General features: G+C 43.2%; 1 protein-coding gene across 9 annotated transcripts in view; it reads right to left on the bottom strand.

The window, feature by feature from the left end:
• The window catches only part of HIRA (histone cell cycle regulator), a 105974-nt gene that overhangs the window by 18883 nt on the left and 63471 nt on the right, over positions 1-23620 (bottom strand). For all 9 annotated transcript variants that reach the window (XM_077160334.1, XM_077160336.1, XM_077160335.1 and 6 more), the window contains 7 exons: positions 15284-15488; positions 14773-14877; positions 6276-6424; positions 2928-3089; positions 2479-2537; positions 2071-2176; positions 589-711 (listed from right to left, as the gene is read on the bottom strand). In XM_077160334.1, the coding sequence (XP_077016449.1) occupies positions 589-711; positions 2071-2176; positions 2479-2537; positions 2928-3089; positions 6276-6424; positions 14773-14877; positions 15284-15488 (909 nt within the window). The remainder of the gene's footprint in view (positions 1-588; positions 712-2070; positions 2177-2478; positions 2538-2927; positions 3090-6275; positions 6425-14772; positions 14878-15283; positions 15489-23620) is intronic.

Below are 23620 nucleotides of genomic sequence, written 5' to 3' on the forward strand. Positions count from 1 at the left end.
AGCAGGCCCAGTTAGGGAGAGGGGCTACCACCTCATACCTGGGCTCCCACACCTGGGTTCCCACAAGCAGCTGCCAGGAAAGGCAAGCCCCAGGCTGCCTGAGGCCCCCACCCATCAGCTGGCCCAATGACAGATGCTGCCAACTCTCGCTAGCCTGGCTGTACCATGCTCCAGCCATGGGTCTCCTGGTCACTCTGGCACCTTAAGAGCACCCCTGCCCCAACCCTGACTGCCCTGGACCAGCTGCAGATGGCCATCTGTGGCCCCTGAGATAGAGGCAGCAGCTCACCTCCCTCTAAGACACCAACTGCTATGGTACCCTATGACCAGAGTCCCCACCCTGGGCCAGGCCAAGGTACCTGCAGTGACAGCCAGTGTTCAAAAACACTGCCCAATGTGGGCATCCACCACCTATAATCCAGACCCCCACCTGGGTCCGCAACCCATGGCCTGTCCGCCTGTACTCAGCAGTGGCTGGGGCCCAGGGCAGGGGCAATGAGAGAGCAGGCCCAGGTGGGTTGCGCTGGCATCGACCATCACCTCCCGGGCAGGACAGCTGGCGGCGACCACAGTCCCCAGGTCACGTACTTGGGGGTGCGGCCTTGGATGATGGCTAGGGGTCCTGAGCACAACATGGCATCCTGGGATGGCAGGCTGCTCCTGAAGTCCGCACACTGGGCCAGTGAGTCCTGCTTGTCAGAAACCAGGTTCCTGGGCAGCAGAGAGATACAGATCTCAGGAGAACCAGGAGGTTGTACAGGAGGCCACAGAGGAGCAAGCACCCACCCCACTTGACAGGCTGCCCCTGAAACCAGCTGAGATTAGGGCCACTTCAGTTTAAACAGGGGCTCCTCAGCAGCAGGTTTCAGGAAAATGAGCCAGATCTACTACTGTTTCAAAGAAAAAAATTAATGGCAGTGCAGGTGGCTGGTAGGGCTTTTGAAGTGAACATTTCAGCTCCAGGGCTCAGCGCCTGATGACCAAAGGAGACCTGCAGATGCTGAGATGTGGACGGGGAGGCCCAGTACATACACTGTCCACAGGTCACCCAAACAGGACCCACATTGCCCAGGCTCTCTGCAGGCCACTGAGGAATGACAGGCCCCAGCCTTCCTGAGATCCCGGAACAACCTCCCCCACTCCCTGGCCCCCAGCCTTCCTGAGCTCCTAGGACACACCTCAAGCTCCTAATCCTCTTGCACGTCTACACAATAACCCCAGGCACTAAGTTCTTCCATATTCTTTGGGTTTTCACGTCTTTAAAAAACATTTTTCATATCTTTCTATAACAGTAAAATCCCTTTATCAACTCTTTTCCTTAATCACAAAAATGTCTATAAAGATTCAACACTTCTTGGATAATCAGTTTTATTCCATTATGATAGCAATAGTATATAATATGCAACATTTTGCATTTTGGGGAAAACAGTGCTAGATAGTAGTGGTGGGTTTTGGTTTGTTTTTTGTTTTTTTTTTAATTTAAGAAAGAAATCTCAGCGTGAGCATAAAATTGTGCTTGGCAACAGAAAAGGTTAGCTTTGGTTCTAAAGGGCCAAAGGTGCAGGCCACACCTGCTACACAACTTACATGCTTTGTATTTCTGGGGTAAGCTCTTTGATATTTCAAATACTGAAAACACACGAGCCCCTAAGTCACAGAGAAGCAGGAGGTGCCACTTTGGCCCACTCAGCCCAAGGCAACTGAGCAGCCAGAAGAGGCTGCAGGAAGCTGGTGCACAGATAGGGCCAGTGTGGAGAGACACATTATGTGTCTATTCTAAAGGAGTTGCCCTGGGAACAATGCAAAAGAAGGAAAGTGTCCTGTGTATACACGTGCCAAGGGGAGAGTGGCCGTGGGCCGGGCTGACTGGGCACAGCAGGCATGCAGAATGTCTGCGCTCTATCCTGCATGTCTGTCGGAGCCTGGCCAGCAGGTGCTGCTACCAACTCTCAGGCCATCTGAAGTGGGTCAGACATGTCTGACTGCCGGACTGGAACTTCAGCCCCTGCTCTGGGGTCCACTCAGACAGACCCGCTCCCAAGAAGGAGGGCTGGCCGAGTGCATGCTTACCATGTAGAGAGAGAAGGGTTGAAGCAGTATGCCTTCCCATCGGACAGGTTCATCACCGGGATTCCATGCTGGGTCAGCAAGATCTGTGACACGGTCATGTCGCTGCCTGGGGACAGTGCAGGGTGAGCTCCAGAAAGGTACCCACTGGGCACTGGGGGGAATCTGGGCTGTGGCCCCCACCTGTCCCAATAGGCTCCTAACACAGACTCTACACTAGGGAGCTGCTACTCTGTGCTCTGCAGGTGACGCTCTTTCTGCCCTCCACCAAACTCAGCAGCCCCCTTGAGGACCCAATGAACTGCGTTCCCAGGGGACAGTGACCTCCCTGCAGTGTAACTGCACATCAGCCTCGTGCTGCACTGCCATCCCCTCTCCCGAGGCCCAGGGGTGGACCACTCCCTGGGTTACCTGCTAAGATGGAGTGCAGAGACTCTTCTTTCACCACAGCCACCTGCTTGTGAACATCCCTAAGATAGGAGAAGGGACCACGTCATTCTCCACCCTTGTCAGGTGAATCACAGGGGGCCATGGCTGCTCTCTTGCAGAGGCTGCAGCAGAGGCCAGGCCACGGAGCTGCAGCTTTGCCACCTCTGCTGCCCCTACCCGCCCACACTCTGGGCGAGGTGGGCCACGGCAGCCAGGGCTGGTTCTGATAACCCTGTGTAGGGCCCTGCCCCATGGAATGCGCCAGGGGGTTTGCTCCTGGCTCCCAGGTGGGCAGGCAGGCCACTCTGACCCCTCCTGCCGGGTCGGCCTTCCAGGGGCCTCCTTGACCTGCAGCTTCCTGGCAGTGAGGAGCCAACCCAGCCAGGAGCTGAATGGTCTCACCCCACACCGTCCTGTCCCTGCATTCTCACCAGACAGAGAGCGTGGCAGCAGCAGTGAGTGCCATGACGAAGGGGCCCGTGCAGTGAAGGGTGGAGATGGGGGACGGCAGGAGGATGGGAGGCAGGAGGCGGCGGCCACAGGCAGAGTACACCGACAGCATCCTCTTCTCACAGGCGACACATACCACATCACTGAAAAGACACAGGGGTCACATGTCCCTGGGATCTGGGAGCTGCAGAGCCTTTGCCCTGCCAGGCCCCACTCTGACTGAAGGGGAGGCAGAGGTGAGAGGACCTGCTATGAGGGCACAGCCTGACTGAAATCAGTGTGCCAGACCAGGACACAGAGCGCTCCCGTGACCTTCTGACAAGGGCCGTGCTGAGACAGGCTAGAGAGCCACACCTGAGGAAGAATGGCTTCACAAAGGAGCACATGATGGATATGGTCATATGTCTCTCCTCTGGGCAACCACCAGGCCTCCAGATGTGCCTCCACATAAGCGAGCTGCTGCCTTCCCACAAGAGCCCTGAGAAGCCCTGGCCACAGGCCTAGGGTGAGGAGGAGGTCTTCATCACCGGGTAGTTGGGGCAGGGGTCCCCCTGGCAAAGGGAGCCCCTCTGGATGTCATTGCCATTTATTGGCCACTATTTGAAGTCCACTGGGCAAGACTGCCCTCCATACCACGTTTGGAGCAAGGGGCCCTGCCAAGGAGAGCACTCCACTGACTGCCTTTCCTAAAGAGATATAGCCATTATGGGATCTCAGAAAAAGTTTGTGAATGTCTATGTCAGCTCTCACAGTCAAAGCCTTTCTGGAGCCAGCCCACGGCAAAGGAAGCCATGGCCCGGGGACCAAGTGTCAGGGGCAGGCCCGCAGGGTGAGCAGCTCAAGAAGAGTGGTCCCAGGTTGCTGTGAGGTCAGGAGGCCAGCTGACGCCTCTGTGTGCCATCTACCTTGAGACCAGGGATGGAGTGGAGCCACGACAGCACTTCTCTTTCCTTTACAAGCTCATGGCACTGGGAGCACAGCCTGCCTGTCCCAAGGGGGAAGGCTGGGCTGCTTCTCGCCCCAACACCACAAACTAGTTCAGGGCCCACGGGAACCCTGAACTAACAGAAAAGCTGAGTGTGAGAGGTGAGAGTTAAGGCCCAGTGTGGGCAGGTGCTGGGACTGAGTCATGTCCTCCACAAAAGACACTTTCAAGGAAGTCTTAATCTGCATTTTTGGAATGTGAGGAAGGACCTTTGGAGACATCATTAGTTAAGGAAGACCCTACTTAGATGAGGCCAAATTGAACCAGGGTGGGCTTAATCCATACAGCTGAGTGCTTATAAAGACAGGAAGTCTAGGCTGAGACAGTCAAGTAAGCAGGACAAAGCCACTGAAGGAGGCAGAGGCAAGCCAAGGAAGCCTAAGAATTAGAGCAAACCAGAGCCAGATGGACTCCAGGGGAGAGCCTTCAGGACCTGGCCTTGCAAACCAGGAGACAAAACATTCTCGTTGCTGAGGTCTACCCTCCGTGAGGTATGTGGTAGACGTGTCAGAAAAGCATTTTACACATAACCTCATGACAAAAGATTAAGGGACTAATTAAAACAATTGTGTCTAAGCTGATCACCTTGGCAAATTCCTGTGAGAGCCTCAACCACACGGCCCTTAGTGGGCACCACAGGCCTTTTGATGAAAATCTGGGTTTTCTTTTTGGATGAAAGCACACAGGGGACTGAGCTGCATGTATCCCGAGGTCCAAGAAGACAATGGGCTACTAACTCCTGATACAATGGGCTACTAACTCCTGAACTGAAGTCTCCCCTCAAAGTGCAGAATCTGGCAAGGGCTGGGATGGGGATCTGGGAGGCAGTCAGAAATCTACTCCATGTCCTAAATATCGGGGGTCCAGAGATAGCCAGGCGGAGCTCAAACCTGGCATCGGAGACTCCAAGAATCCAGGGCAGACATGGGGACTAGATGGCTGGCGTTTAAATCCAGGCCTAGGGGGACCCCTGTGCCTCAGTTTCCCCAAATGTAACACAGGGATAACAATGTTGACTTTTTGGGGGTTGCAGGGATTATGGTGACAGATATAGGCGCTCAGACCAGAGCAAGGCCCAGCGGAAGCTGCCTGTAAGAGGTTAGCCTTACTGTTGTGAAGCTTATGTAGGTGGCAGAGAAGCTTAGACTACCTATAGGCATGCCTAAGAGTTACTTCTGGAGGACCTCTGTTGTTGCTTAGATGTGGCCTCAGTCTCTCTAAGCCCAACTCTGCAAGCGAAATCATTGCTTTCCCTGCTATGAGGCACATAACATCCAAGGGTGAAAATCTCCCTGGTGATGTAGGAGATGATTCCCAGGGAAGAATCTGGCCCTGGAATCAACAATTTCATCCTGACCAAAAGGGGGAAAAGAGGTGTAACAAATAAAGTATCAGTGGCTGAAAAGAGCGCAAATAGACTTGAGGGGCTACTCTGGAGGTTGCTCTTACACAAGCTCCAGTTAGTCCTTGCTACCTATCATAACTGGCCAACCCCCAACCAGGTCCATTCCAGCCAATCCTAAAGAACACCTAGAGTAATACATAAGATTCCACAAGGGTTCCATACACTAGTGTAACTTTTCAGAAATCTACAACCTCCAGATGGATCCCTGGACCAGATAAGTCCTGAAACCTAGCCCAGCCTCTCCAGAGCATCAGCTAGTTCCATCTCCCTTTCCCATATTAGTGACAGACCTTTCCAACATGAAAAAGTTAGAATACACATAGCCCAAATATCCCTAAAAGAGATGTACAGAAAGACCAAAGGTGATGGTGGAGGTATACAGAGAAGATAGGATTTAACAAATGAATATGATTGCTGAATCATTAAACTGGTATCTCTTTTAGTCTCCAGTATCTCAGAGCAGCTACAAGTAAAAACCTAAAATTGTGGAACTGTAATAAATTCCAAACTCCAAAATATGTTCTATAACTAACTATGGTGCTGTGCTTTGAAATATATTGCTCTTTTGTATATGTTATTTTTCACAAAAAAGAAAAAAAAGTCCATTGTGATGATTAAAAAATAATTATGCCTTCTAGCCTCCTATATTCTGGAGCAGCTAGAAGGAAAAATCTGAGAGGATCATATGGTAGCCCATGACAAACCCTGGGATTGGTCCTGTTGAAGCACTTGTTGAAGACTGCTTTGAAAACTATTGCCTTTTTCTTTCTTTGCTTTATATATACATTACACAATAAAAAAGTTATCTATATATATATAAAAAAAAGGCAATGCACCTCTGCTCAGCCAGGCCATGCACAGGTCAGCAGCCTGGAAAGGACAACAGGGCACAGTGTATGTTGTTTATGCTAACACTATGCAGGCTGGCCACTGGCTTACCAGCTGCCTGCGGCAGTAAGGATCCGGCTAGTAAGCACCGTTTCCCACTCTTTCCCTTCTCGGTTGCACTTCAAGCGGCTCAGCTTCACGCCCCCCACTGCCGTTACTTCATTCTCCACTTCGATGTACATGGAGGGGTCAGAGCTCACCTGTATGGAGGAGAACAAAGACTAAGTATTTCTGAGCGATAGGAGAACCACTTACAGGATAGGTGTCAGGTCCTGAGGGCCAGGGGGGGCAGGAAAGAAGCCCAGAGGCCCTGCTACCTGGCTCCCAAGGTAGATTCAAGGCACAGACAGGCAGGCCGAGCTGGCTGGCCAGTAGAGGGTGGTGACGGGTGGGGTGGGGGGGCAGGATCAGGGCTGTACAGGAGGGCCAGGGGTCCGGAAGCTGAGCATCCGGAGAGGAGGATGAGCATCACCTCCAAGATGTGATCTCACAGGTGAGAAAGGAGAGATTAAGGGAAGGTGAGTGACTTGCCCAAGAACATACAGCAAGTGAGAACAGAGCCAGCTAGGGAAGCTGGGAGTCCAAAGACTCCTTAAAGATCAGTGGCAAGGTCCCTATCACTCAAAGTGTGGCAAAGAACAAGGGCCTGGCTTGGTGCTAGAAAAAACGGTGTAGAAGACTCCAAGGTCCTCTCCAGCCCCTTTTGTCACAAGCCTGCTCTGCTCATTAGAGACTCAGAAGCGTTTCCACAATAATGCGCACGAGAAACACCTAGCTCAGTATCCGGATCCAGGCTGGCTCAGCCGTGTCTTTTGTGTTTGAAGGTAACATGTGGGAAAAGCCAGGCAGAGCTCCAGCACACACTGCATTTGTGTGGCCCTGAGTCTTTACTTTCAATTCTTTTGGGTACATTCCTAAAGTGGGTCATAGATAAATCTGTACATTTCTGAGCAACTTCCCAACTGTCTTCAGCAATGGCTGCACCATTTTACATTCCCACCAGCAATAAATGAGTGTCCCTATTTCTCCACATCCTCTACAACACTGTAACTTTCCATTTTTGAATAATGCCATTCTAGTGGGTATAAAATGGTTATCTCATTGTGGTTGTGATTTGCATTTCCCTAATGGGGAATGAAGTTAAGCATCTTTTCACATGCTTTTTGGCTACTTGTACATTTTCTTTTGAGAAATATGTATCCGAGAGTTTGACAATTTGTAAACTGGGTGTTTATCTCTTTGTTGAAGAGCTGAAGGATATCTTTATATATTCTTAATCTTAAACCCTTATCGGATATGTGGTTTCCAAATTTTTCCCCATCATGTAAGATGTCTTTTTAGTTTCATATTTAAGGCCTTTGAAGTGTAAAAAGTTTTAATTTTGATGAAGCCCCATTTATCTTTTCTTTATTTTGTTGTTTGTGCTTTGGATATAAAGTCTAAGAAACCATCGCCTAGCACAAGGCCCTGAAGATGGGTTTCTATGTTTCCTTCTAGGAGTTTTATAGTCCTAACCCTTATATTTAGGTCTTTGATACACTTTTTTTTAAAACTTTTTTTTATTAATTGAAAAAAATTAACAAACAAAACATTAAGCTATCATTCCATTCTACATATACAATCAGTAATTCTTAATATCATCACATAGTTGCACATTCATCATTTCTTAGAACATTTGCATTGATTTAGAAAAAGAAATAAAAAGACAACAGAGAAAGAGATAAAATGATAACAGAGAAAAAAAAAGATTATACATACCATACCCCTTACCCCTCGCTTTCATTTACCACTAGCATTTCAAACTAAATTTATTTTAACATTGGTTCCCCCTATTATTTATTTTTATTCCATATGTTCTACTCTTCTGTTGATATAGTAGCTAAAAGGAGCATCAGATACAAGGTTTTCACATTCACAGAGTCTCATTGTGAAAGCTATATCATTGTTCAATCATCATCAAGAAATATGGCTACTGGAACACAGCTCTACATTTTCAGGCAATTCCCTCCAGCCTCTCCGCTACATCTTGAACAACAAGGTGATATCTACTTAATGCATAAGAATAACCTCCAGGATAACCTCTCAACTCTGGTTGGAATCTCTCAGCCATTGACACTTACTCTCATATTTCACTCTTCCCCCTTTGGTCGAGAAGGTTCTCTCAATCCCTTGATGTTAATTCTCAGCTCATTCTAGGGTTTTTCTCAGTCCTTTGATGCTGAGTCTCAGCTCATTCCAGGATCTTTGTCCCACGTTGCCAGGAAGGTCCACATCCCTGGGAGTCATGTCCCACGCAGAGAGGGGGAGGGTGGTGAGACTGCTCGTCATGTTGGCTGGAGAGAGAGGCCACATCTGAGTAACAAAAGAGGCTCTCTTGGGGGTGACTCTTAGGCCTAAATTTTAAGTAGACTTGACCTATCCTTTGTGGGGTTAAGTTTCATATGAACAAACCCCAAGACTGGGGGCTCAGTCTATAGCTTTGGTTGTCCACACTGCTTGTGAGAATATCAAGAATTCAACTTGGGGAAGTTGAATTTCTCCCCGCTCCCACCATTCCCTGAAGTCTTTGATACATTTCGAGATGATTTTTTGTATATGGCCCAGGTTCATTCTTTCACAAATGGAGATCCAATTTTCCCAGGACCATCTGTTGAAGAGACTGTTCTTTCCCAATTGAGTAGTCTTTGACCTTGTTAAAAATCAGTTGGTCATAAACATGAAAGTCGGCTTCTGAGTTCTCAATTCTATTCCATTGTTCTACATTTCTATCCTAGTGATAGTACCATGCTTTTGTGATTATTGTGGTTTGTAATGACTTCTAAAATTGGGAAGTAAGAATCCTTCAACTGTGTTCTTCTTTTTCAAGATGGATTTCGCTATTTGGGGGCCCTTATTCTTTCATATAAACCTGATGATTGGCTTTTCCATTTCTGTAAAAAGAGGCTCTTGGAATTCTGATGGGGAATGCACTGAATGTGTAAAGTGCTTTGTTTTTTCAAATCCATGAACATGAAATGTCATTCTATTTATTTAGGTCTTTTTTTTCATCTCTTTCAACACTGTTTGTAGTTTTCTGTGTACAAGTGCTTTATATTCTTGGTTAGATTTACTCCCACGTGTTGGATTATTTTAGTTGGTCCAGTACATGGAATTTTCTTGATTTATTGTTCTGATAGTTCATTGCTTGTTTACAGAAACACTAGTGATATTGGGTGTCGATCTTTCCCCCCACTACTTTGCTGAAATCATTTATTACCTCTAGTCGTTTTGTTGAAGATTTATAGGATTTTCTGTACACAACATCATGCTATCTGTAAATAGAGAGTCTTACTTCTTCCTCTCCAATTTGGATGCCTTTATTTCTTTTTCTTGTCCGCAATGGATAGAACTTCCAGTACAATGTGGAATAAGAGCAGGCATCCCTGTCTTGCTCCTGATCTTATGAGGAAAACTTTCAATCTTTCAGCATTGAGTATGATGTTAGCTGTGAGGTTTTCATATATGCCTTTTATCATGTTGAGGAATTTTTTTTCTATTCTTAGTTTTCTAAGTGTTTTTATCAAGGAGTGCTGGACTTCGTCAAATGCCTTTTCTGTGTCAAATTGAGATGAACACGTGTTTTTTTTTCCCATTCATTCTGTTATATGGTGTATTACACTGATTTCCTTATTGATCCACCCTTGCATACCTAGGATAAATCCCACTTGATCATAGCGTATAATTCTTTTAAGGTGTTGTGGATTTGGTCTGCTAGCATTCTGTTGAGGATTTCTGCATCTACGTTCATAAAGGATATCAGCCTGCTATCTTTTCTTGTGGTATCTTTATCTGGCTTTTATGAGTGATGTTGGCCTCAGAGTGAATTAGGGTGTGTTCCCTCCTCTTCAATTTTTTCGAAGAGGTTAAGCAGGACAGGTGTTAATTTCTGGATTGTTTGGTAAAATTCTCCAGTGAAGCCATCTGGTCCTGGGTTTTCGTTTGCTGGGAGGCTTTTGATTACTAATTCCATCTCTACTAGTTATTGGTTTGTTGAGATCTTCCATTTCATTTTGAGTCGGCATAGGCAGTTTGTGTATTTCTAGGAACTCATCCATTTCAATTAGGTTATGTTGTTAGCATACAGTTGTTAATAGTATCCTTATAATCTTTTTTACTTCAGTGGGGCTGGTAGCAATATCCCCCTTTCAATTTCTGATTTTAATAATTCGTGTCCTCTCTATTTGTCGGTCTAGCTAAAGGTTTGTCAATTTATTAATCTTTTCAAAGAATCAACCTTTTGATTTGTTGATTCTCTCTCTTGTTTCTTTATTCTCTATTTCATTTATTTCTGCTCTAATCTCTGGTATTTTCTTCTTGTGCTCACTTTGAGTTTAGCCTGCTCTTCTGTGTTTAGATCTTCCAGTTTTGAGAACAGGTCTTCGATTTGAGATCTTTCTTGTTTAATGTAATAATTTAGAGCTATAAATTTCCCGCACAGCATTGTCTTTGCTTGGCCCATACATTCTGGTATGTTGTATTTTCATTTGCCTCAAGATATTTCCTAATTTCCTCTTTAAGAGTGTTTTTAAATTTACATGTATTAGCGAATTTTTCTATTTCTTCCTCTGTTATTGATTTTTAGCTTCAGTCCATTGTGGGTGGAGAAGATACACTTATGTTTTCATTACTTTTGAATTTACTGCGGCTTACTTTGTGACCTATCATATGGCCTATCCTGGAGAATGATCGATGTACACTGAAGAATGAATTCAGTGATGTTTGGTGAAGTATTCTATACATGTATGTTAGGTCTAGTTGGTTTTGAGTATCGTTGGCTTACATTTATCAATCAATTAAGCCTAATATTACTTTATCAATCTTCAGTCTAGATTTCCTATCCATCACTGAAAGGGTAAACCTACTAATGCAGAACTACCTATTTCTACATTTAGCTTCAGAGATTTTTCTAGCTCTGCTGTTTGGTACATATCTATTTACAATTGTTGCATCTTCTTGTTGAACTGACTCCTTTATCAGCATACACTGATTGCTTTTGTTCTGCATATCTGTTTTTGACTTAAAGTCTATTCCATCTCTTTTGGTTACTACCTGTGTAGTAAATTTTTTCCCCATCCTTTCACTTTCAACCTACTTATATCTTTGAATTTAAGGTAAGTCTCTTGTGGACAGCATATACTTGGGTCATGCTTTCTAATCCATTCTACCAGTCTCTGCCCTTTTGACCGGAGAATTTAATCCATTTATATTTAAAGTTGCTACTGATAATGCAGACGTTTCTTTTACGACTTTGCTATTTGGTCTTTGTAAGTCTTATTATCTTTTTTGTCCCTCAACTCTTCCATTAATACCTACTTTCATATTTACTTATTTGTATTGTATCATACTGAGTCCCTTCCTATGTCTATCATATATTTATTTACCTTGTGATTACCATGGGGTTAAAAGTGAACATCTCAAATATATAACAATCCTATTAGATTTGATGACAACTTGACTTCAATATCCTAAACATGCACTGTTCTCAAATCTCTCTAACCTCCCATCATTTTGTACTTGCTACAAATGATATCTTTATACATTGTATTCCCCAAACCAAATTTATCATTACTTTTTACCTGCCTGCATTTTAGCACCTGTAGAAAGTAAGATGTGGAGTTACATTATCAACAAAATACATTACAATAGTACTGGCATTTATAATTACCCAAATGGTTACCTTTACCACAGGTCTTTTTCTTTATAATGCTCTGAATGACTGTCTAGTGCCCTTTCCTTTCAGTCTGAAGAACTCCCTTTAGCACTGCTTGTAGGGTGATGAACTCCCTCAGCTTTTGAATATCTCGAAATTTGTTAATTTCCCCCTTATTTTTGAAAGTAAGTCTCAACAGATAAAAAATTATTGGTTGGTAATTGTTTCTTTCAGCAGTTTAAGTATTTCTACCTATGCTTCCTTGCTTCTATGGTTTATGAGAAATTGGTAGCTAATCAAATTGGAACTCCCTTGTACATAACATGATGCTTTTCTTTTGCAACTTTCAGAACTGTCTCCTTGTTCTTTGAATCAGACAGTTTCATCATTATGGGAGGAGGGATAGTTTTCAAGTTTATACTGTATGGTGTTCTCTGGGCTTCTCAATGTTCATATTCATATGGTTTTCCAAGTTTGGGATGTTTTCTGTCATTATTTCTTTGAATAGTCCTTCTGCCCCTTTCTCCTTTTCTTCTGGTACCCCCATAATGTGAATATTGGTATGCCTGATGGTATTCTAGAGATCCCTCAAGCTATTTTCTTTTCTTTTTTTTTGCATGGGCAGGTATCGGGAATTGAACCCGGGTCTCTGGTATGGCAGGCAAGAATTCTGCCACTGAGCTACTGTTGTCCCACCCTATTTTCACTTTTTAATACTGACTTTTTTCTTTCTTTTCCTTAGCCTGACTCATTTCAATTGTCTTGTGTTCAAGTTTGCTGATCCTTCTGTCAACTCTAATCTGCTGTTGAAACTCTCTGGGGAATTTTTAATTTCTTATATTGTGGTCTTCAACACAAGTAGTTGTTTAGTTCCTTTTTTTTTTTGAAAACAAAACAAAAAAACTATTCTTTTTGAGATTCTCATATCATTCATTCATTGTTTTCTGATATCCTTTAGTTTTTTTTTTTTCCTCTTTATTTTCCTTCACTTCCTTGAGCACACTGAAGATTATTTTCTTAGTCTTTGTCCAGTATGTTCATAATCTGGTCTTCATTGATGTTTTCTGGATTTTTATCCTCTTCTTTTGGATGGATTATTTCCTGTTTCTTTGTCTTCTAATCTTCATTACACATTGTACCTTTTACTATTTTAAAATGTTAACTCTGGGATTTATTCCTTGAGGTGCCTGTTTCTTGATTTTGTAGCCAGCTGGCCATATGACAGAGATTTCTTAGGCATCAGTCCTCCCATCAGGAAGTTCCTTCCAAGGTAAATGCAAAGTACCGGAGCCTCCCTGTCTTTCTGGCCCTGAGTCTTGTTCTGGGGTTTGTGCATGCTAGTGACCCAAAAGTTCATAGGAGTATGAATGCCTCTTGTACTTCTTAGGAGAAAGGCATTCTCCCTCTTCCATATGACCCACGTATGGACTTCCAGCAGGTAAACTTTGCCCCAGGATGTCCAACTCAACTGTTTGTCACATCACTTTCATTTCTCAAGCTGCTTTTGCTCTGAGGGTAAACCCTTGGCAGGGGGCACACTAGAGAGGAGTTTCCAAATTATTCTTTCTCAGCTGGAACCAGGCCAGGGACCCACAAAGGGAGCATTGGCCGGCTCCAAACTACCCTGGAGAGGGGATGAGGGGGCAGCCAAGATGGGTGCCTTGACCCTTGTCCATGGCTCCCCACACTTGTGGCCAGATTCCACTGATGTCTGTGTGAGAGTGGGGGCTGGGTGATGGTAACTGCCACACGAACAGAGAAATTTACTAGTATTTACCCTAATATCAGCCGCTTCCTCCTGCTTTCCCCTAGATACTATAGTGTTCTACTGAATTCCAGAGTTTTATAGCAGTTGATTCAGACAGTTCCCCTGTTTAAGGGTTGTTCTGCTGGAGGGACTGATAACTGGAGCTTCCTACTTTGTCATCTTTCCACAATCCTATACCACTGGAGAGGGATTTGAAGCACAGCTTTTGTGAACTGAAGAGTGTGTCTGAGCACCACTGACTATGGTGGCCTCTGTACACATCAACATCAAGAACAGAGTGTGTGGGTCCCTATTCTTCAGCACACTGGTTCACAAAACCATGGCTCAGAGGACCTGTGGCTGGGAAGCACTGATACCTGCTCTATGGTGCCCTCTGACAACCAGCCTGGGCATGGACTGTCATGTGGCCAGCTGTGATCAACGTCCTTGGATGAAGGACAGGGAAACAACCTGCATGTGGGGCCGAAGGTTTCGCATGGACCTGATGCTGAGGTGAGAGGTGGCCGTGTGTGCCAATGCACAGTGGGAAGAGTGGCTCTGGCACTGAGGCTACACCAAAAGGATTATTGCTCTGCAAGTATGTTTGGACAAGCACATGTTTACAGGTATCTGCTCTGAGCTCCAGGTGCAGCCCTGATGACACAGAACTGGGCCCTGAGAGTTGGGCCAGGCCAGCAGGACAGTCACTACACAATGCAGTGGGCACCAAGCCCAAGGCTGCTCTAGGGAGGGGATGAGTGTGGAGAGTAGAGGAATTGTGAGTAGGGAAACCAGAATTGAGGCTTGAAAGATACCTGGCCTGGCCATGCAGAGGACGCCATGGAAGGATAGCCCTAAGACTTCAAGGGCAAAGTAATAAGAGGAAAACGCAGTGGGGTGTGGGCTGGATGTTCTGGGGATGAGACAAGTGATTCTGACAAACTTTGGTGGTTACTCTGATCAGTCATACCTACAACTTCCTCCAATAGATAGACCTCTGAAAAACACTCCCTAAGGTAGTGACAAGACATGGTTTATATGGGTGGGTGGGGGGTGGCAGACAATGGGTATATGCACCTATGAGAGTCAGGGTGAGGGGTCCCAGTGCTCACCTGCAGGGTAAATGCTTTCTGGGGGCCTGGAATCGGCAGCTTCAGTGCAAGTGCTGGCGCAGACAAACACAAGGCGTCCTTCTCTACAGTCAAGGCAGCCGGAGACTGGAAGAGCCAGATATGCCCCTGAGCCCCACCCCAGCATGACAGGGTAGCACTAGGTGAGAGAAGTCACTCGGAGGTGAGGCTGGGCCTGGACCAGAGCATTTCCAGGGGAACACAGGGAAAGGGGCAGATGAACCTGCAAGGATCCCCACTTTACAGATGAGGAAGGTGAAGTCTCTGGGGGCTCATGGCATACTGGAGTGGAATGTGGCCCCTGGGCTAACTCCACAGGGTGCACGTCTAAGCCAGATGGTCCTCACGTACCCCACACCGCTGAGGGACGGACACAGCATGCAGGGCCACCCATCTTGTGCTCTGGGCCCACTCAGGCTGCAGTACCAGGCACAGGGTTCTGGGGTAGGGGAAGGCAGAAAACTGCCAGCTGGCCAGAAACTGCCAGCCTCACCTGGACAGACAGAGACATGGACATGAGACGGGAATCCTTCCGAGGTCGCCCTTTCTTCTTCTTCTCTACTGTCTCTGCCTCAAGCTCGAGTTTCCGCTTGGACAGTGAGGACGGCTTGGACACAGGAACCTTGTCTTCGCTATCACTGCTGCTCTCCAAGGGGTCTCGGGGCCGCAGCTCCTTTACGAGGTTCTGCTCCTTCAACCTGCACACACAGACATTGCGGCACCATTCATAAACTGAGTTTTTTAATAATTCTGAAGATCCATTCTCAACCCCCAAAGTTGATAAATTAAAAAAGTAGGTGAAGACTTCTGATTTCCACTCCAATGTATAAAGAGCTAGGAAGTTGTTCCTCTTGTTTTCACAGTAAGAAAATGGTAAAAAATCAAAAATCAACACCCCCCCCCACCAGAGCCACTGACCTAAAACTGAAGAGATAGGCAGAACAAAAAGGCGACAGCTCTTTGTGCCCCTGGAGCACAAAGTGGCAGGAACACTTAAATTTTCCTGACAAGCCAATGCATGTTGGGGTGTGGACTAGTTTGAGAATGAAAACTCCAGGGGGCCCAGTCATAAGAGGGCCAACATATCTTCTTTAGGTGTATTTCCAGGAGTCTATAAGTAATCATGGCTGAAGACTGAAGAAAAATCCTCACATGCCTAGGGCAGGGGAGGGGAAAATTTTCCAATCTGAAACATGCCCAGAGTATTCTTCGAAAAAAGACCTGCTTCAAGGGGAAACTTTACCAAAGCTTTCTCTTACCTGGAAGAAGGACAGTTAGCCAAACAACACCAGCCCCCCTCTAGCCTTCCTGTCCCACAGAAGAGGTGGGAAAAAAAGGGCTAGGAAATTCTCTGAAGTTCAAGGCCCAGACTCTGGCCCAACAAAATAAAAGAGCTAATCATAAGATTATAGAATGCTTCCCCTCCCCAACATGTCACCAGCACATCGATGAGGCCCCAGTATAATAGTGGATAACAACTAAGTGAGCTACAAGAAAGGACTCTATTTAAGAATTTCTAGGGAAACTCAAAGACAACAGGGGAGATATAAAGAAAGTCATCAGAGGAAAATGAACCCTCTGATAAACTTCAACTACAGCAAATACTAAACAGTGTAACTCCTAGCTAGATAAAAATAAAACCTTAGAAGAAACATCCATTATCTCAGTTTCTATTACCTGATACATCATACCTGGCTTTCATCAAAAATCACAAGGCATACAAAAAGGCAGAACCCTCCTACCTGCTGTAGGCTGAAAAAGACAGAGCAAGCATAAGCACCGAACTCAGATATGGCAGAGACTATGAAATTTCAGACTGGGAATATAGTGGTTAATAAATTAAGGACTCTAATGGAAAAAGTGGACAATACATGAGAACAGATAGGTAAGGTAGTCAGAGAAATGGAAACCCTAAGAAAGAATCTAAAGGAAGTAATGGAAATGCTAAAAACAAAATCACTGGAACAGAAACAAAGAATGCCATTGAAATGCTCATCGATAACTTATACATGGCCATGGAAGGAATCAGTGAGCTTGAAAACCCATGTCAAACTCTGAAATCTGTTTTACAACTAATTGTGGTACTGTGCTTTGAAATGTATTGCTTTTTTGTATATATGTTATTTTTCAAAAAAAAGTCAATTGAGGTGATAAAAAATATTTAAGCTTTCTACCCTCCTATATTCTGGAGCAGCTAGAAGGAAAAATCTGAGAGGACTGTTATCGTGGCCCATGACAAACTCTGGGATCTGTCCTGTAACCACTTGTTGAAGGGTGCTTTAAAAACTATTGCTTTTTTATTTCTTTGCTTTGTATATATATATATATTATACTATACAATAAAAAAGTTAAAAAAAAAAACAACTTATTATAAGGCTACAATAATCAACAAAGTGTGATACTGGCATAAATACAGACATATATATCAATGGAATAGAACTGAAAGTCCAGAAATAAACTTATACATCCATGGCCAACTGATTTTCAACAAAAGTTCACACACATTCAGTGGGGGAAAGAACAGGCTCTTCAGCTATTGGTTCAGGAACACTTGGATTTCTTCCTGCAAAAGAATGAAACTAGACCCCTTTCTCACACCATATATAAAATAAACTCAGAATGTATCAACAACTTAAAAATAAGAGTAAAAACCGTAAAACTCTTGGATGAAAACAAAGGGGTAATATTGATGACATGGTATAGGGCAATGGATTCTTATATATGATTCCAAAAGGCATGAACAAGAAAATAAAAAACAATATAAACTGGACTCCATCAAAATTAAAAATATTTGTTCAAGGATAGGCTAAGTCTACTTAAAATTATGCCTAAGAGTCACCCCCAGAGAACCTCTTTTATTGCTCAGATGAAGACTCTCTCTAGCCAACTCGGCAGGTGAACTTACTGCCTCCCCCCTACTTCATTGGACATGACTCCCGGGGGTGTGAATCTCCCTAGCAATGTGGGTCAGAAATCCCACATGAGCTGGGACTTGGCATCATGGGATTGGGAAAGCCTTCTTGATCAAAAGGGGGAAGAGAACTGAGACAAAATAAAGTCTCAGTGGCTGAGAGATTTCAGAGTCAAGAGGTTATCCTGGAGGTTATTCTTATGCATTACATACATTTCCTTTTAAGTTTTACAACATGACAGTGTGATTGTGAAAAGTTTTTGTCCGATGATCTTTTCATCGAGGGTATGGACAGATGAGTAAAAAATATGGTTAAAAATAAATAATGAGGGGTTAAGGGGTAAAAGAACTGAGACAAAATAAAGTCTCAGTGGCTGAGAGATTTCAGAGTCAAGAGGTTATCCTGGAGGTTATTCTTATGCATTATATACATTTCCTTTTAAGTTTTACAACATGACAGTGTGATTGTGAAAAGCTTTTGTCCGATGATCTTTTCATCGAGGGTATGGATAGATGAGTAAAAAATATGGTTAAAAATAAATAATGAGGGGTTAAGGGGTAAAATAAATTGAATAGATTGAAATACTAGTGGTCAATGAGAGGAGGGATATGGGGTATATAGGATACATGAGTTTTTTCTTTTTCTTCCTTTTTCTGGAATGATGCAAGTGTTTTAAAAATGATCATGGTGATGAATACAAAACCGTGATAATCTTGTGAGCCACTGATTTTACACCATGTATGGAATATGTGTGTGAAGATTTGTTAATAAAAATATTAAAAAGAAACTATGCAACAAAGGGTATTATCAAAAGAGTAAAAAGAGAGCCTATAGAATATGAAAAAATACCTAGAAGTCAGATATGTTAAGGGTTTAATATCCAAAATATATTAAAAAACTACAACTTGACAACAAAGGCAAACACCCTAATTTAAAAATGGTCAAAAGATTTGAATAAACATTTCTCCAAAGATTTACAAATGGCCAATAAACACAGGAAAAGAAGTTACATATCATTATTTATTAGGGAAATACTAATCAAATCCATAATGAGATATCATATCACAACTACTAGGATGGATATCATAATTAAAAACAAAAACACACTAGAGACACACAACAGCATATTTGAAGAAGCAGAAGAAAGGATCAATGAGTTACAAGACAGAGCTTCCAAATTCGACAACAGAATTAAATATAAATAATAGAGGGTTAAGGGGTAAAATAAATTGGGTAGATTGAAATACTAGTGGTATTTCAATGGAGAAAATAATGGAAAAATTTGAGTAGGGTTTCAGGGAAATTACCAACAACATGAAACGCACAAACATATGCATTGTGGATGTTCCAGGAGAAGAGTAAAGCACCAGAAAGAATGTTTGAGGAAATAATGGTTGAAAATTTCCCAAACCTCATAAAAAAAGATATTAATATGTAAATCCAAGAAAGCCTGATGTATTCTAAACAGAACAAACCCTAACAGATGCACTTCAAGACACCTATAATCAGAATGTCAATTATCAGAGAGTGTGCTAAAAGCAGTAAGAGAGGGGACTTCCGGGTCAAGATGGAGGCTTAACAACGTGCGCATTTTAGTTCGTCCTCCAGAACAACTACTAAATAACCAGAAACAGTACAGAACAGCTCCCGGAGCCACGATAGTGACCAAACACACAGCATACCCCAGTCTGGACCAGCTGGACCGGCTGCGAGTACCCCCCAGAACCATGAGTTTCCAAAGCTGTGGCGGCCAGCGCCCCTCCCCTACATGCCGCTTCCCAGAGGGGAAAGGAAAGGACTTTACCAGCAGCAGGGACTGGGCACAATCAAATGCCAGTTGTGGAACTCATTAACAAATTCTGAATACTAAAAATAGGCCCCCAGCTCAGGTGAACCTGATCAAAGCAGAGGTTGCTCATTTTGCCCCGGTGCCAAGGGGGCAGGAATGACAGAAAAAGGGGAAAAAAAAAGAAGGAAACAGAGGTTTTTGTGGCTGTGTATCTACAAAGGCTTGACTGCCTCTGGATACAGCAGCAGAACTTTTCAGGCTGCAACTACCCCAGGCATAGGCAGAAGTGAGCTCTTTTGGGGGCTTATCTGGAGCCTGTGCCTTCCCCAGGGGAAGGGTGAAGCCCCACCCAGGTGGAATCCCTCCATCAAGGAATTCAGACACCAGGGCTTGGTAATTTGAAGCCATTAAAACCAGCCTACAACCTCTCCTCTGTCTCCACCACACCCCCAGCAGGGAGAGTCTGCCAAAGTTAAAGGTACTGCATCATCTTCTGCTGGTGGGACCTGCAGTCAGACAAGCGCCACATACTGGGCAGGATAAGAAAAACAGAGTCCAGAGACTTCACAGGAAAGTCTTTCAACCTGCTGGGTCTCACCCTTAGGGAAAACCGTCGCAGGTGACTCTTTCCTCCTGATAGGAGGCCAGTTTGGTCTGGGAAAATCTGGCTGGGGTCTATAATGTCTAAGTAGACCCTCCTAAGTGTGTGTGTGTGGGAAAGGCACCACACAAGCAGGGCAAGAAACAAGAAAACAAGAACTGAAAAATTCTCCTCTGTTAAACAAAACTTAAGCTGAAGGTCCAGATAAAGCTGAATGGAATGTCAAAGAACAGATAGACAACAAATTCATCCAGCAAGAAAACCCTAGATAAAAGAAGTGAAAACAATCTCCAGAATAAACTAATTAAGGTAATTAAATGCCTAGACACCAGCAAAAAAATAACAAATCACACTAGGAACATTGAAGATATGGACCAGTCAAAGGAACAAACCAACAATTCAAATGACATACAGGAGCTGAAACAATTAATTCTGAATATACGAACAGACATGGAAAACCTCATCAAAAATCAAATCAATGAATTGAGAGAGGATATAAAGAAGGCAAGGAAAGAACAAAAAGAAGAAACTGAAAGTCTGAAAAAACAAATCACAGAACTTATGGGAATGAAAGACACAGAAGAAGAGATGAAAAAAACAATGGAAACCTACAATGGTAGATTTGGAGAGACAGAACATAGGATTTCTGAACTGGAGGACGGAACATCTGAAATCCAACAAGAAACAGAAACTACAGGAAAAAAATGGAAAAATATGAGCAGGGACTCAGGGAATTGAAAGACAACATGAAGCGCACGAATATATGTGTTGTGGGTGTCCCAGAAGGAGAAGAGAAGGGAAAAGGAGGAGAAAAACTAATGGAGGAAATTATCACTGAGAATTTCCCAACTCTTATGAAAGACTTAAAATTACAGATCCAAGAAGTGCAGCGTACCCCAAAGAGAATAGATCCAAATAGCATACTCCAAGACATTTAATAATCAGAATGTCAGAGGTCAAAGAGAAAAAGAGGATCTTGAAAGCAGCAAGAGAAAAGCAATCCATCGCATACAAGGGAAGCCCAATAAGACTATGCTCAGATCTCTCAGCAGAAACCATGGAGGCGAGAAGACAGTGGGATAATATATTTAAATTATTAAAAGAGAAAAACTGCCAACCAAGAATTTTATATCCAGCAAAATCGTCCTTCAAAAATGAGGGAGAAATTAAAACATTTTCAGACAAAAAATCACTGAGAGAATTTGTGACCAAGAGACCAGCTTTACTAAAGGGAACACTAGAGACAGATACGAAGACAGAAGAGAGAGGTGTGGAGAAGAATGTAGAAAGGAAGACTATGAGTAAAGGTAAAAAGAAGGAAAATTAGATATGACATATAAAATCCAGAAGGCAAAATAATAGAAGAAAGTACTATGGTACTTAATATTTAAAAATTTCAACTAAGGTGTGAGACTAAAGCAAAAAATGTTTATTTGGTACAAATCTACACTTTGACTAGTGCATCTCCTAATATAACTTATGTAGATAGTTGACTGAACACCTTAAGTACATGGAACTTTGTATAGGACATGAGATTTTGTTGGTTTGTCCAGGTGATGCCTGATGAATCCCAGAGTGATCTGATCAGTGAGTGGAAAAGTATTTACAAAGTCCCCTTCGGGGAATGGTGAGAACAGGGGAAAACTCAACCACCCTAAGTTGAATTCTTGATATTCTCACAAGCAGTGTGGGCAACCAAAGCTATAGGTTGAGCCCCCAGTCTTGGGGTTTGTTCATATGAAACTTAACCCCACAGGGGATAGGTCTAGCCTACTTAAAATTAAGCCTAAGAGTCACCCCCAAGAGAACCTCTTTTGTTGCTCAGATGTGGCCTCTCTCTCTAGCCAACACAGCAAGCAGACTCACCACCCCCCTCTGCCCCCGTCTACGTGGGACAGGACTACCAGGGGTGTGGATCTTCCTGGCAGCGTGGGACAGAAATCCCAGAATGAGCTGAGATTCAGCATCAAGGGATTGAGAAAACCTCCTCGACCAAAAGGGGGAAGAGTGAAATGAGGCAAAGTGTCAATGGCTGAGAGATTCCAAACAGATTCGAGAGGTTATCCTGGAGGTTATTCTTATGCATTAAATAGATATCACCTTGTTATCCAAGATGTAATGGAGAGGTTGGAGGGAACTGCCTGAAAACGTAGAGCTGTGTTCCAGTAGCCATGTTTCTTGATGATGATTGTATAATGATATAGCTTTCACAATGTGACTGTGTGAATGTGAAAACCTTGTGTTTGATGCTCCCTTTATCTACCTTGTCAACAGATGAGAGGAACATATGGAATAAAAATAAATAATAGGGGGAACAAACGTTAAAATGAATTTAGTTTGAAACGCTAGTGATCAATGAAAGGGATCAGTAAGGGGTATGCCATGTAAAATTTTTTTTTCTGTTCGTTATATTTTTCTGTTGTCTTTTTATTTCTTTTTCTGAATTGATGCTAATGTTCTTGGAAATGATCATGATGATGAATATGCGATGATATTGTGAATTGCTCAGTGTATGTGTTGGGAATGTTTGTGTTTCTTGTAATTTTTTTTTAATTAATAAAAAATTTTAAAAAAAGCAATAAGAGAAAAACAATGCATCACTTACATGGGACCTGCAATAAGATTAAGAATGGATTTCTTATCAGAAACTGTGAAGGTGAGAAGGCATTGGTATGACATAGTTAAGATACTGAAAGAGGAAAACTGCCAGCAAGAATTCCTTATCTGGCAAAACTGGCCTTCAAAACTGAGGAAGAGTGCAAAAAAAGTTCATTAATAAGAATCCTGCATGAAAGGGAGTTCTGCTGGCAGAAAAGACAGAGCGAGAGGCTTGGAAGAGAGTGTAGAAATTAAGATAATTAGAAAAAGTAACTGTAGGATAAAAAGAGACTAAAATAAGATATGATATAAAAAAGCCAAAGGATAAAATGATTCAAGAAAGTACTTCCTTTACTGTAATAACATTGAATGTTAATGGACTAAACTCTCTAATCAAAAGTAATAGACTGGCAAAATGGATAAAAAAAATATGATCCATCTTAGGCTATCTATTAGAGACTCACTTTAGACCCAAGGACACAAATAGATTGAAAGCAAAAGGGTGGAAAAATATATTACAAGAAACAATAATGACAAAAGAGCTGGGGTAGCTATACTGATATTGGACAAAATAGACTTGAAATACAAAATAGACTTTAAATGTAAGAAACAAAGAAGGATATTATATATTAGTAAAAGGAACAATTCACAAGAAGAAATAACAATCATAAATATTTATGTACCTAACAAAGGTGCCCCAAAATACATGAGGCAAACACTGGCAAAGCTGAAGGGAGAAATACACATCTCTACCACAATAGTTGGAGACGTCAATACACCACATTCATCAGCAAACAGAACATCTAGATAGACTAAGAATCAATAAGGAAACAAAGAACTTGGATAAAACAATAAACGAACTAGACCTAATAATCATTTACAGAACCTTACACCCTAAAATGGTGGGATATACATTATTCTCAAGTGTTC

The sequence above is a fragment of the Tamandua tetradactyla genome, chromosome 5 (assembly GCF_023851605.1).
Source record: "Tamandua tetradactyla isolate mTamTet1 chromosome 5, mTamTet1.pri, whole genome shotgun sequence".
NCBI classification, from domain to species: Eukaryota; Metazoa; Chordata; class Mammalia; order Pilosa; family Myrmecophagidae; genus Tamandua; species Tamandua tetradactyla.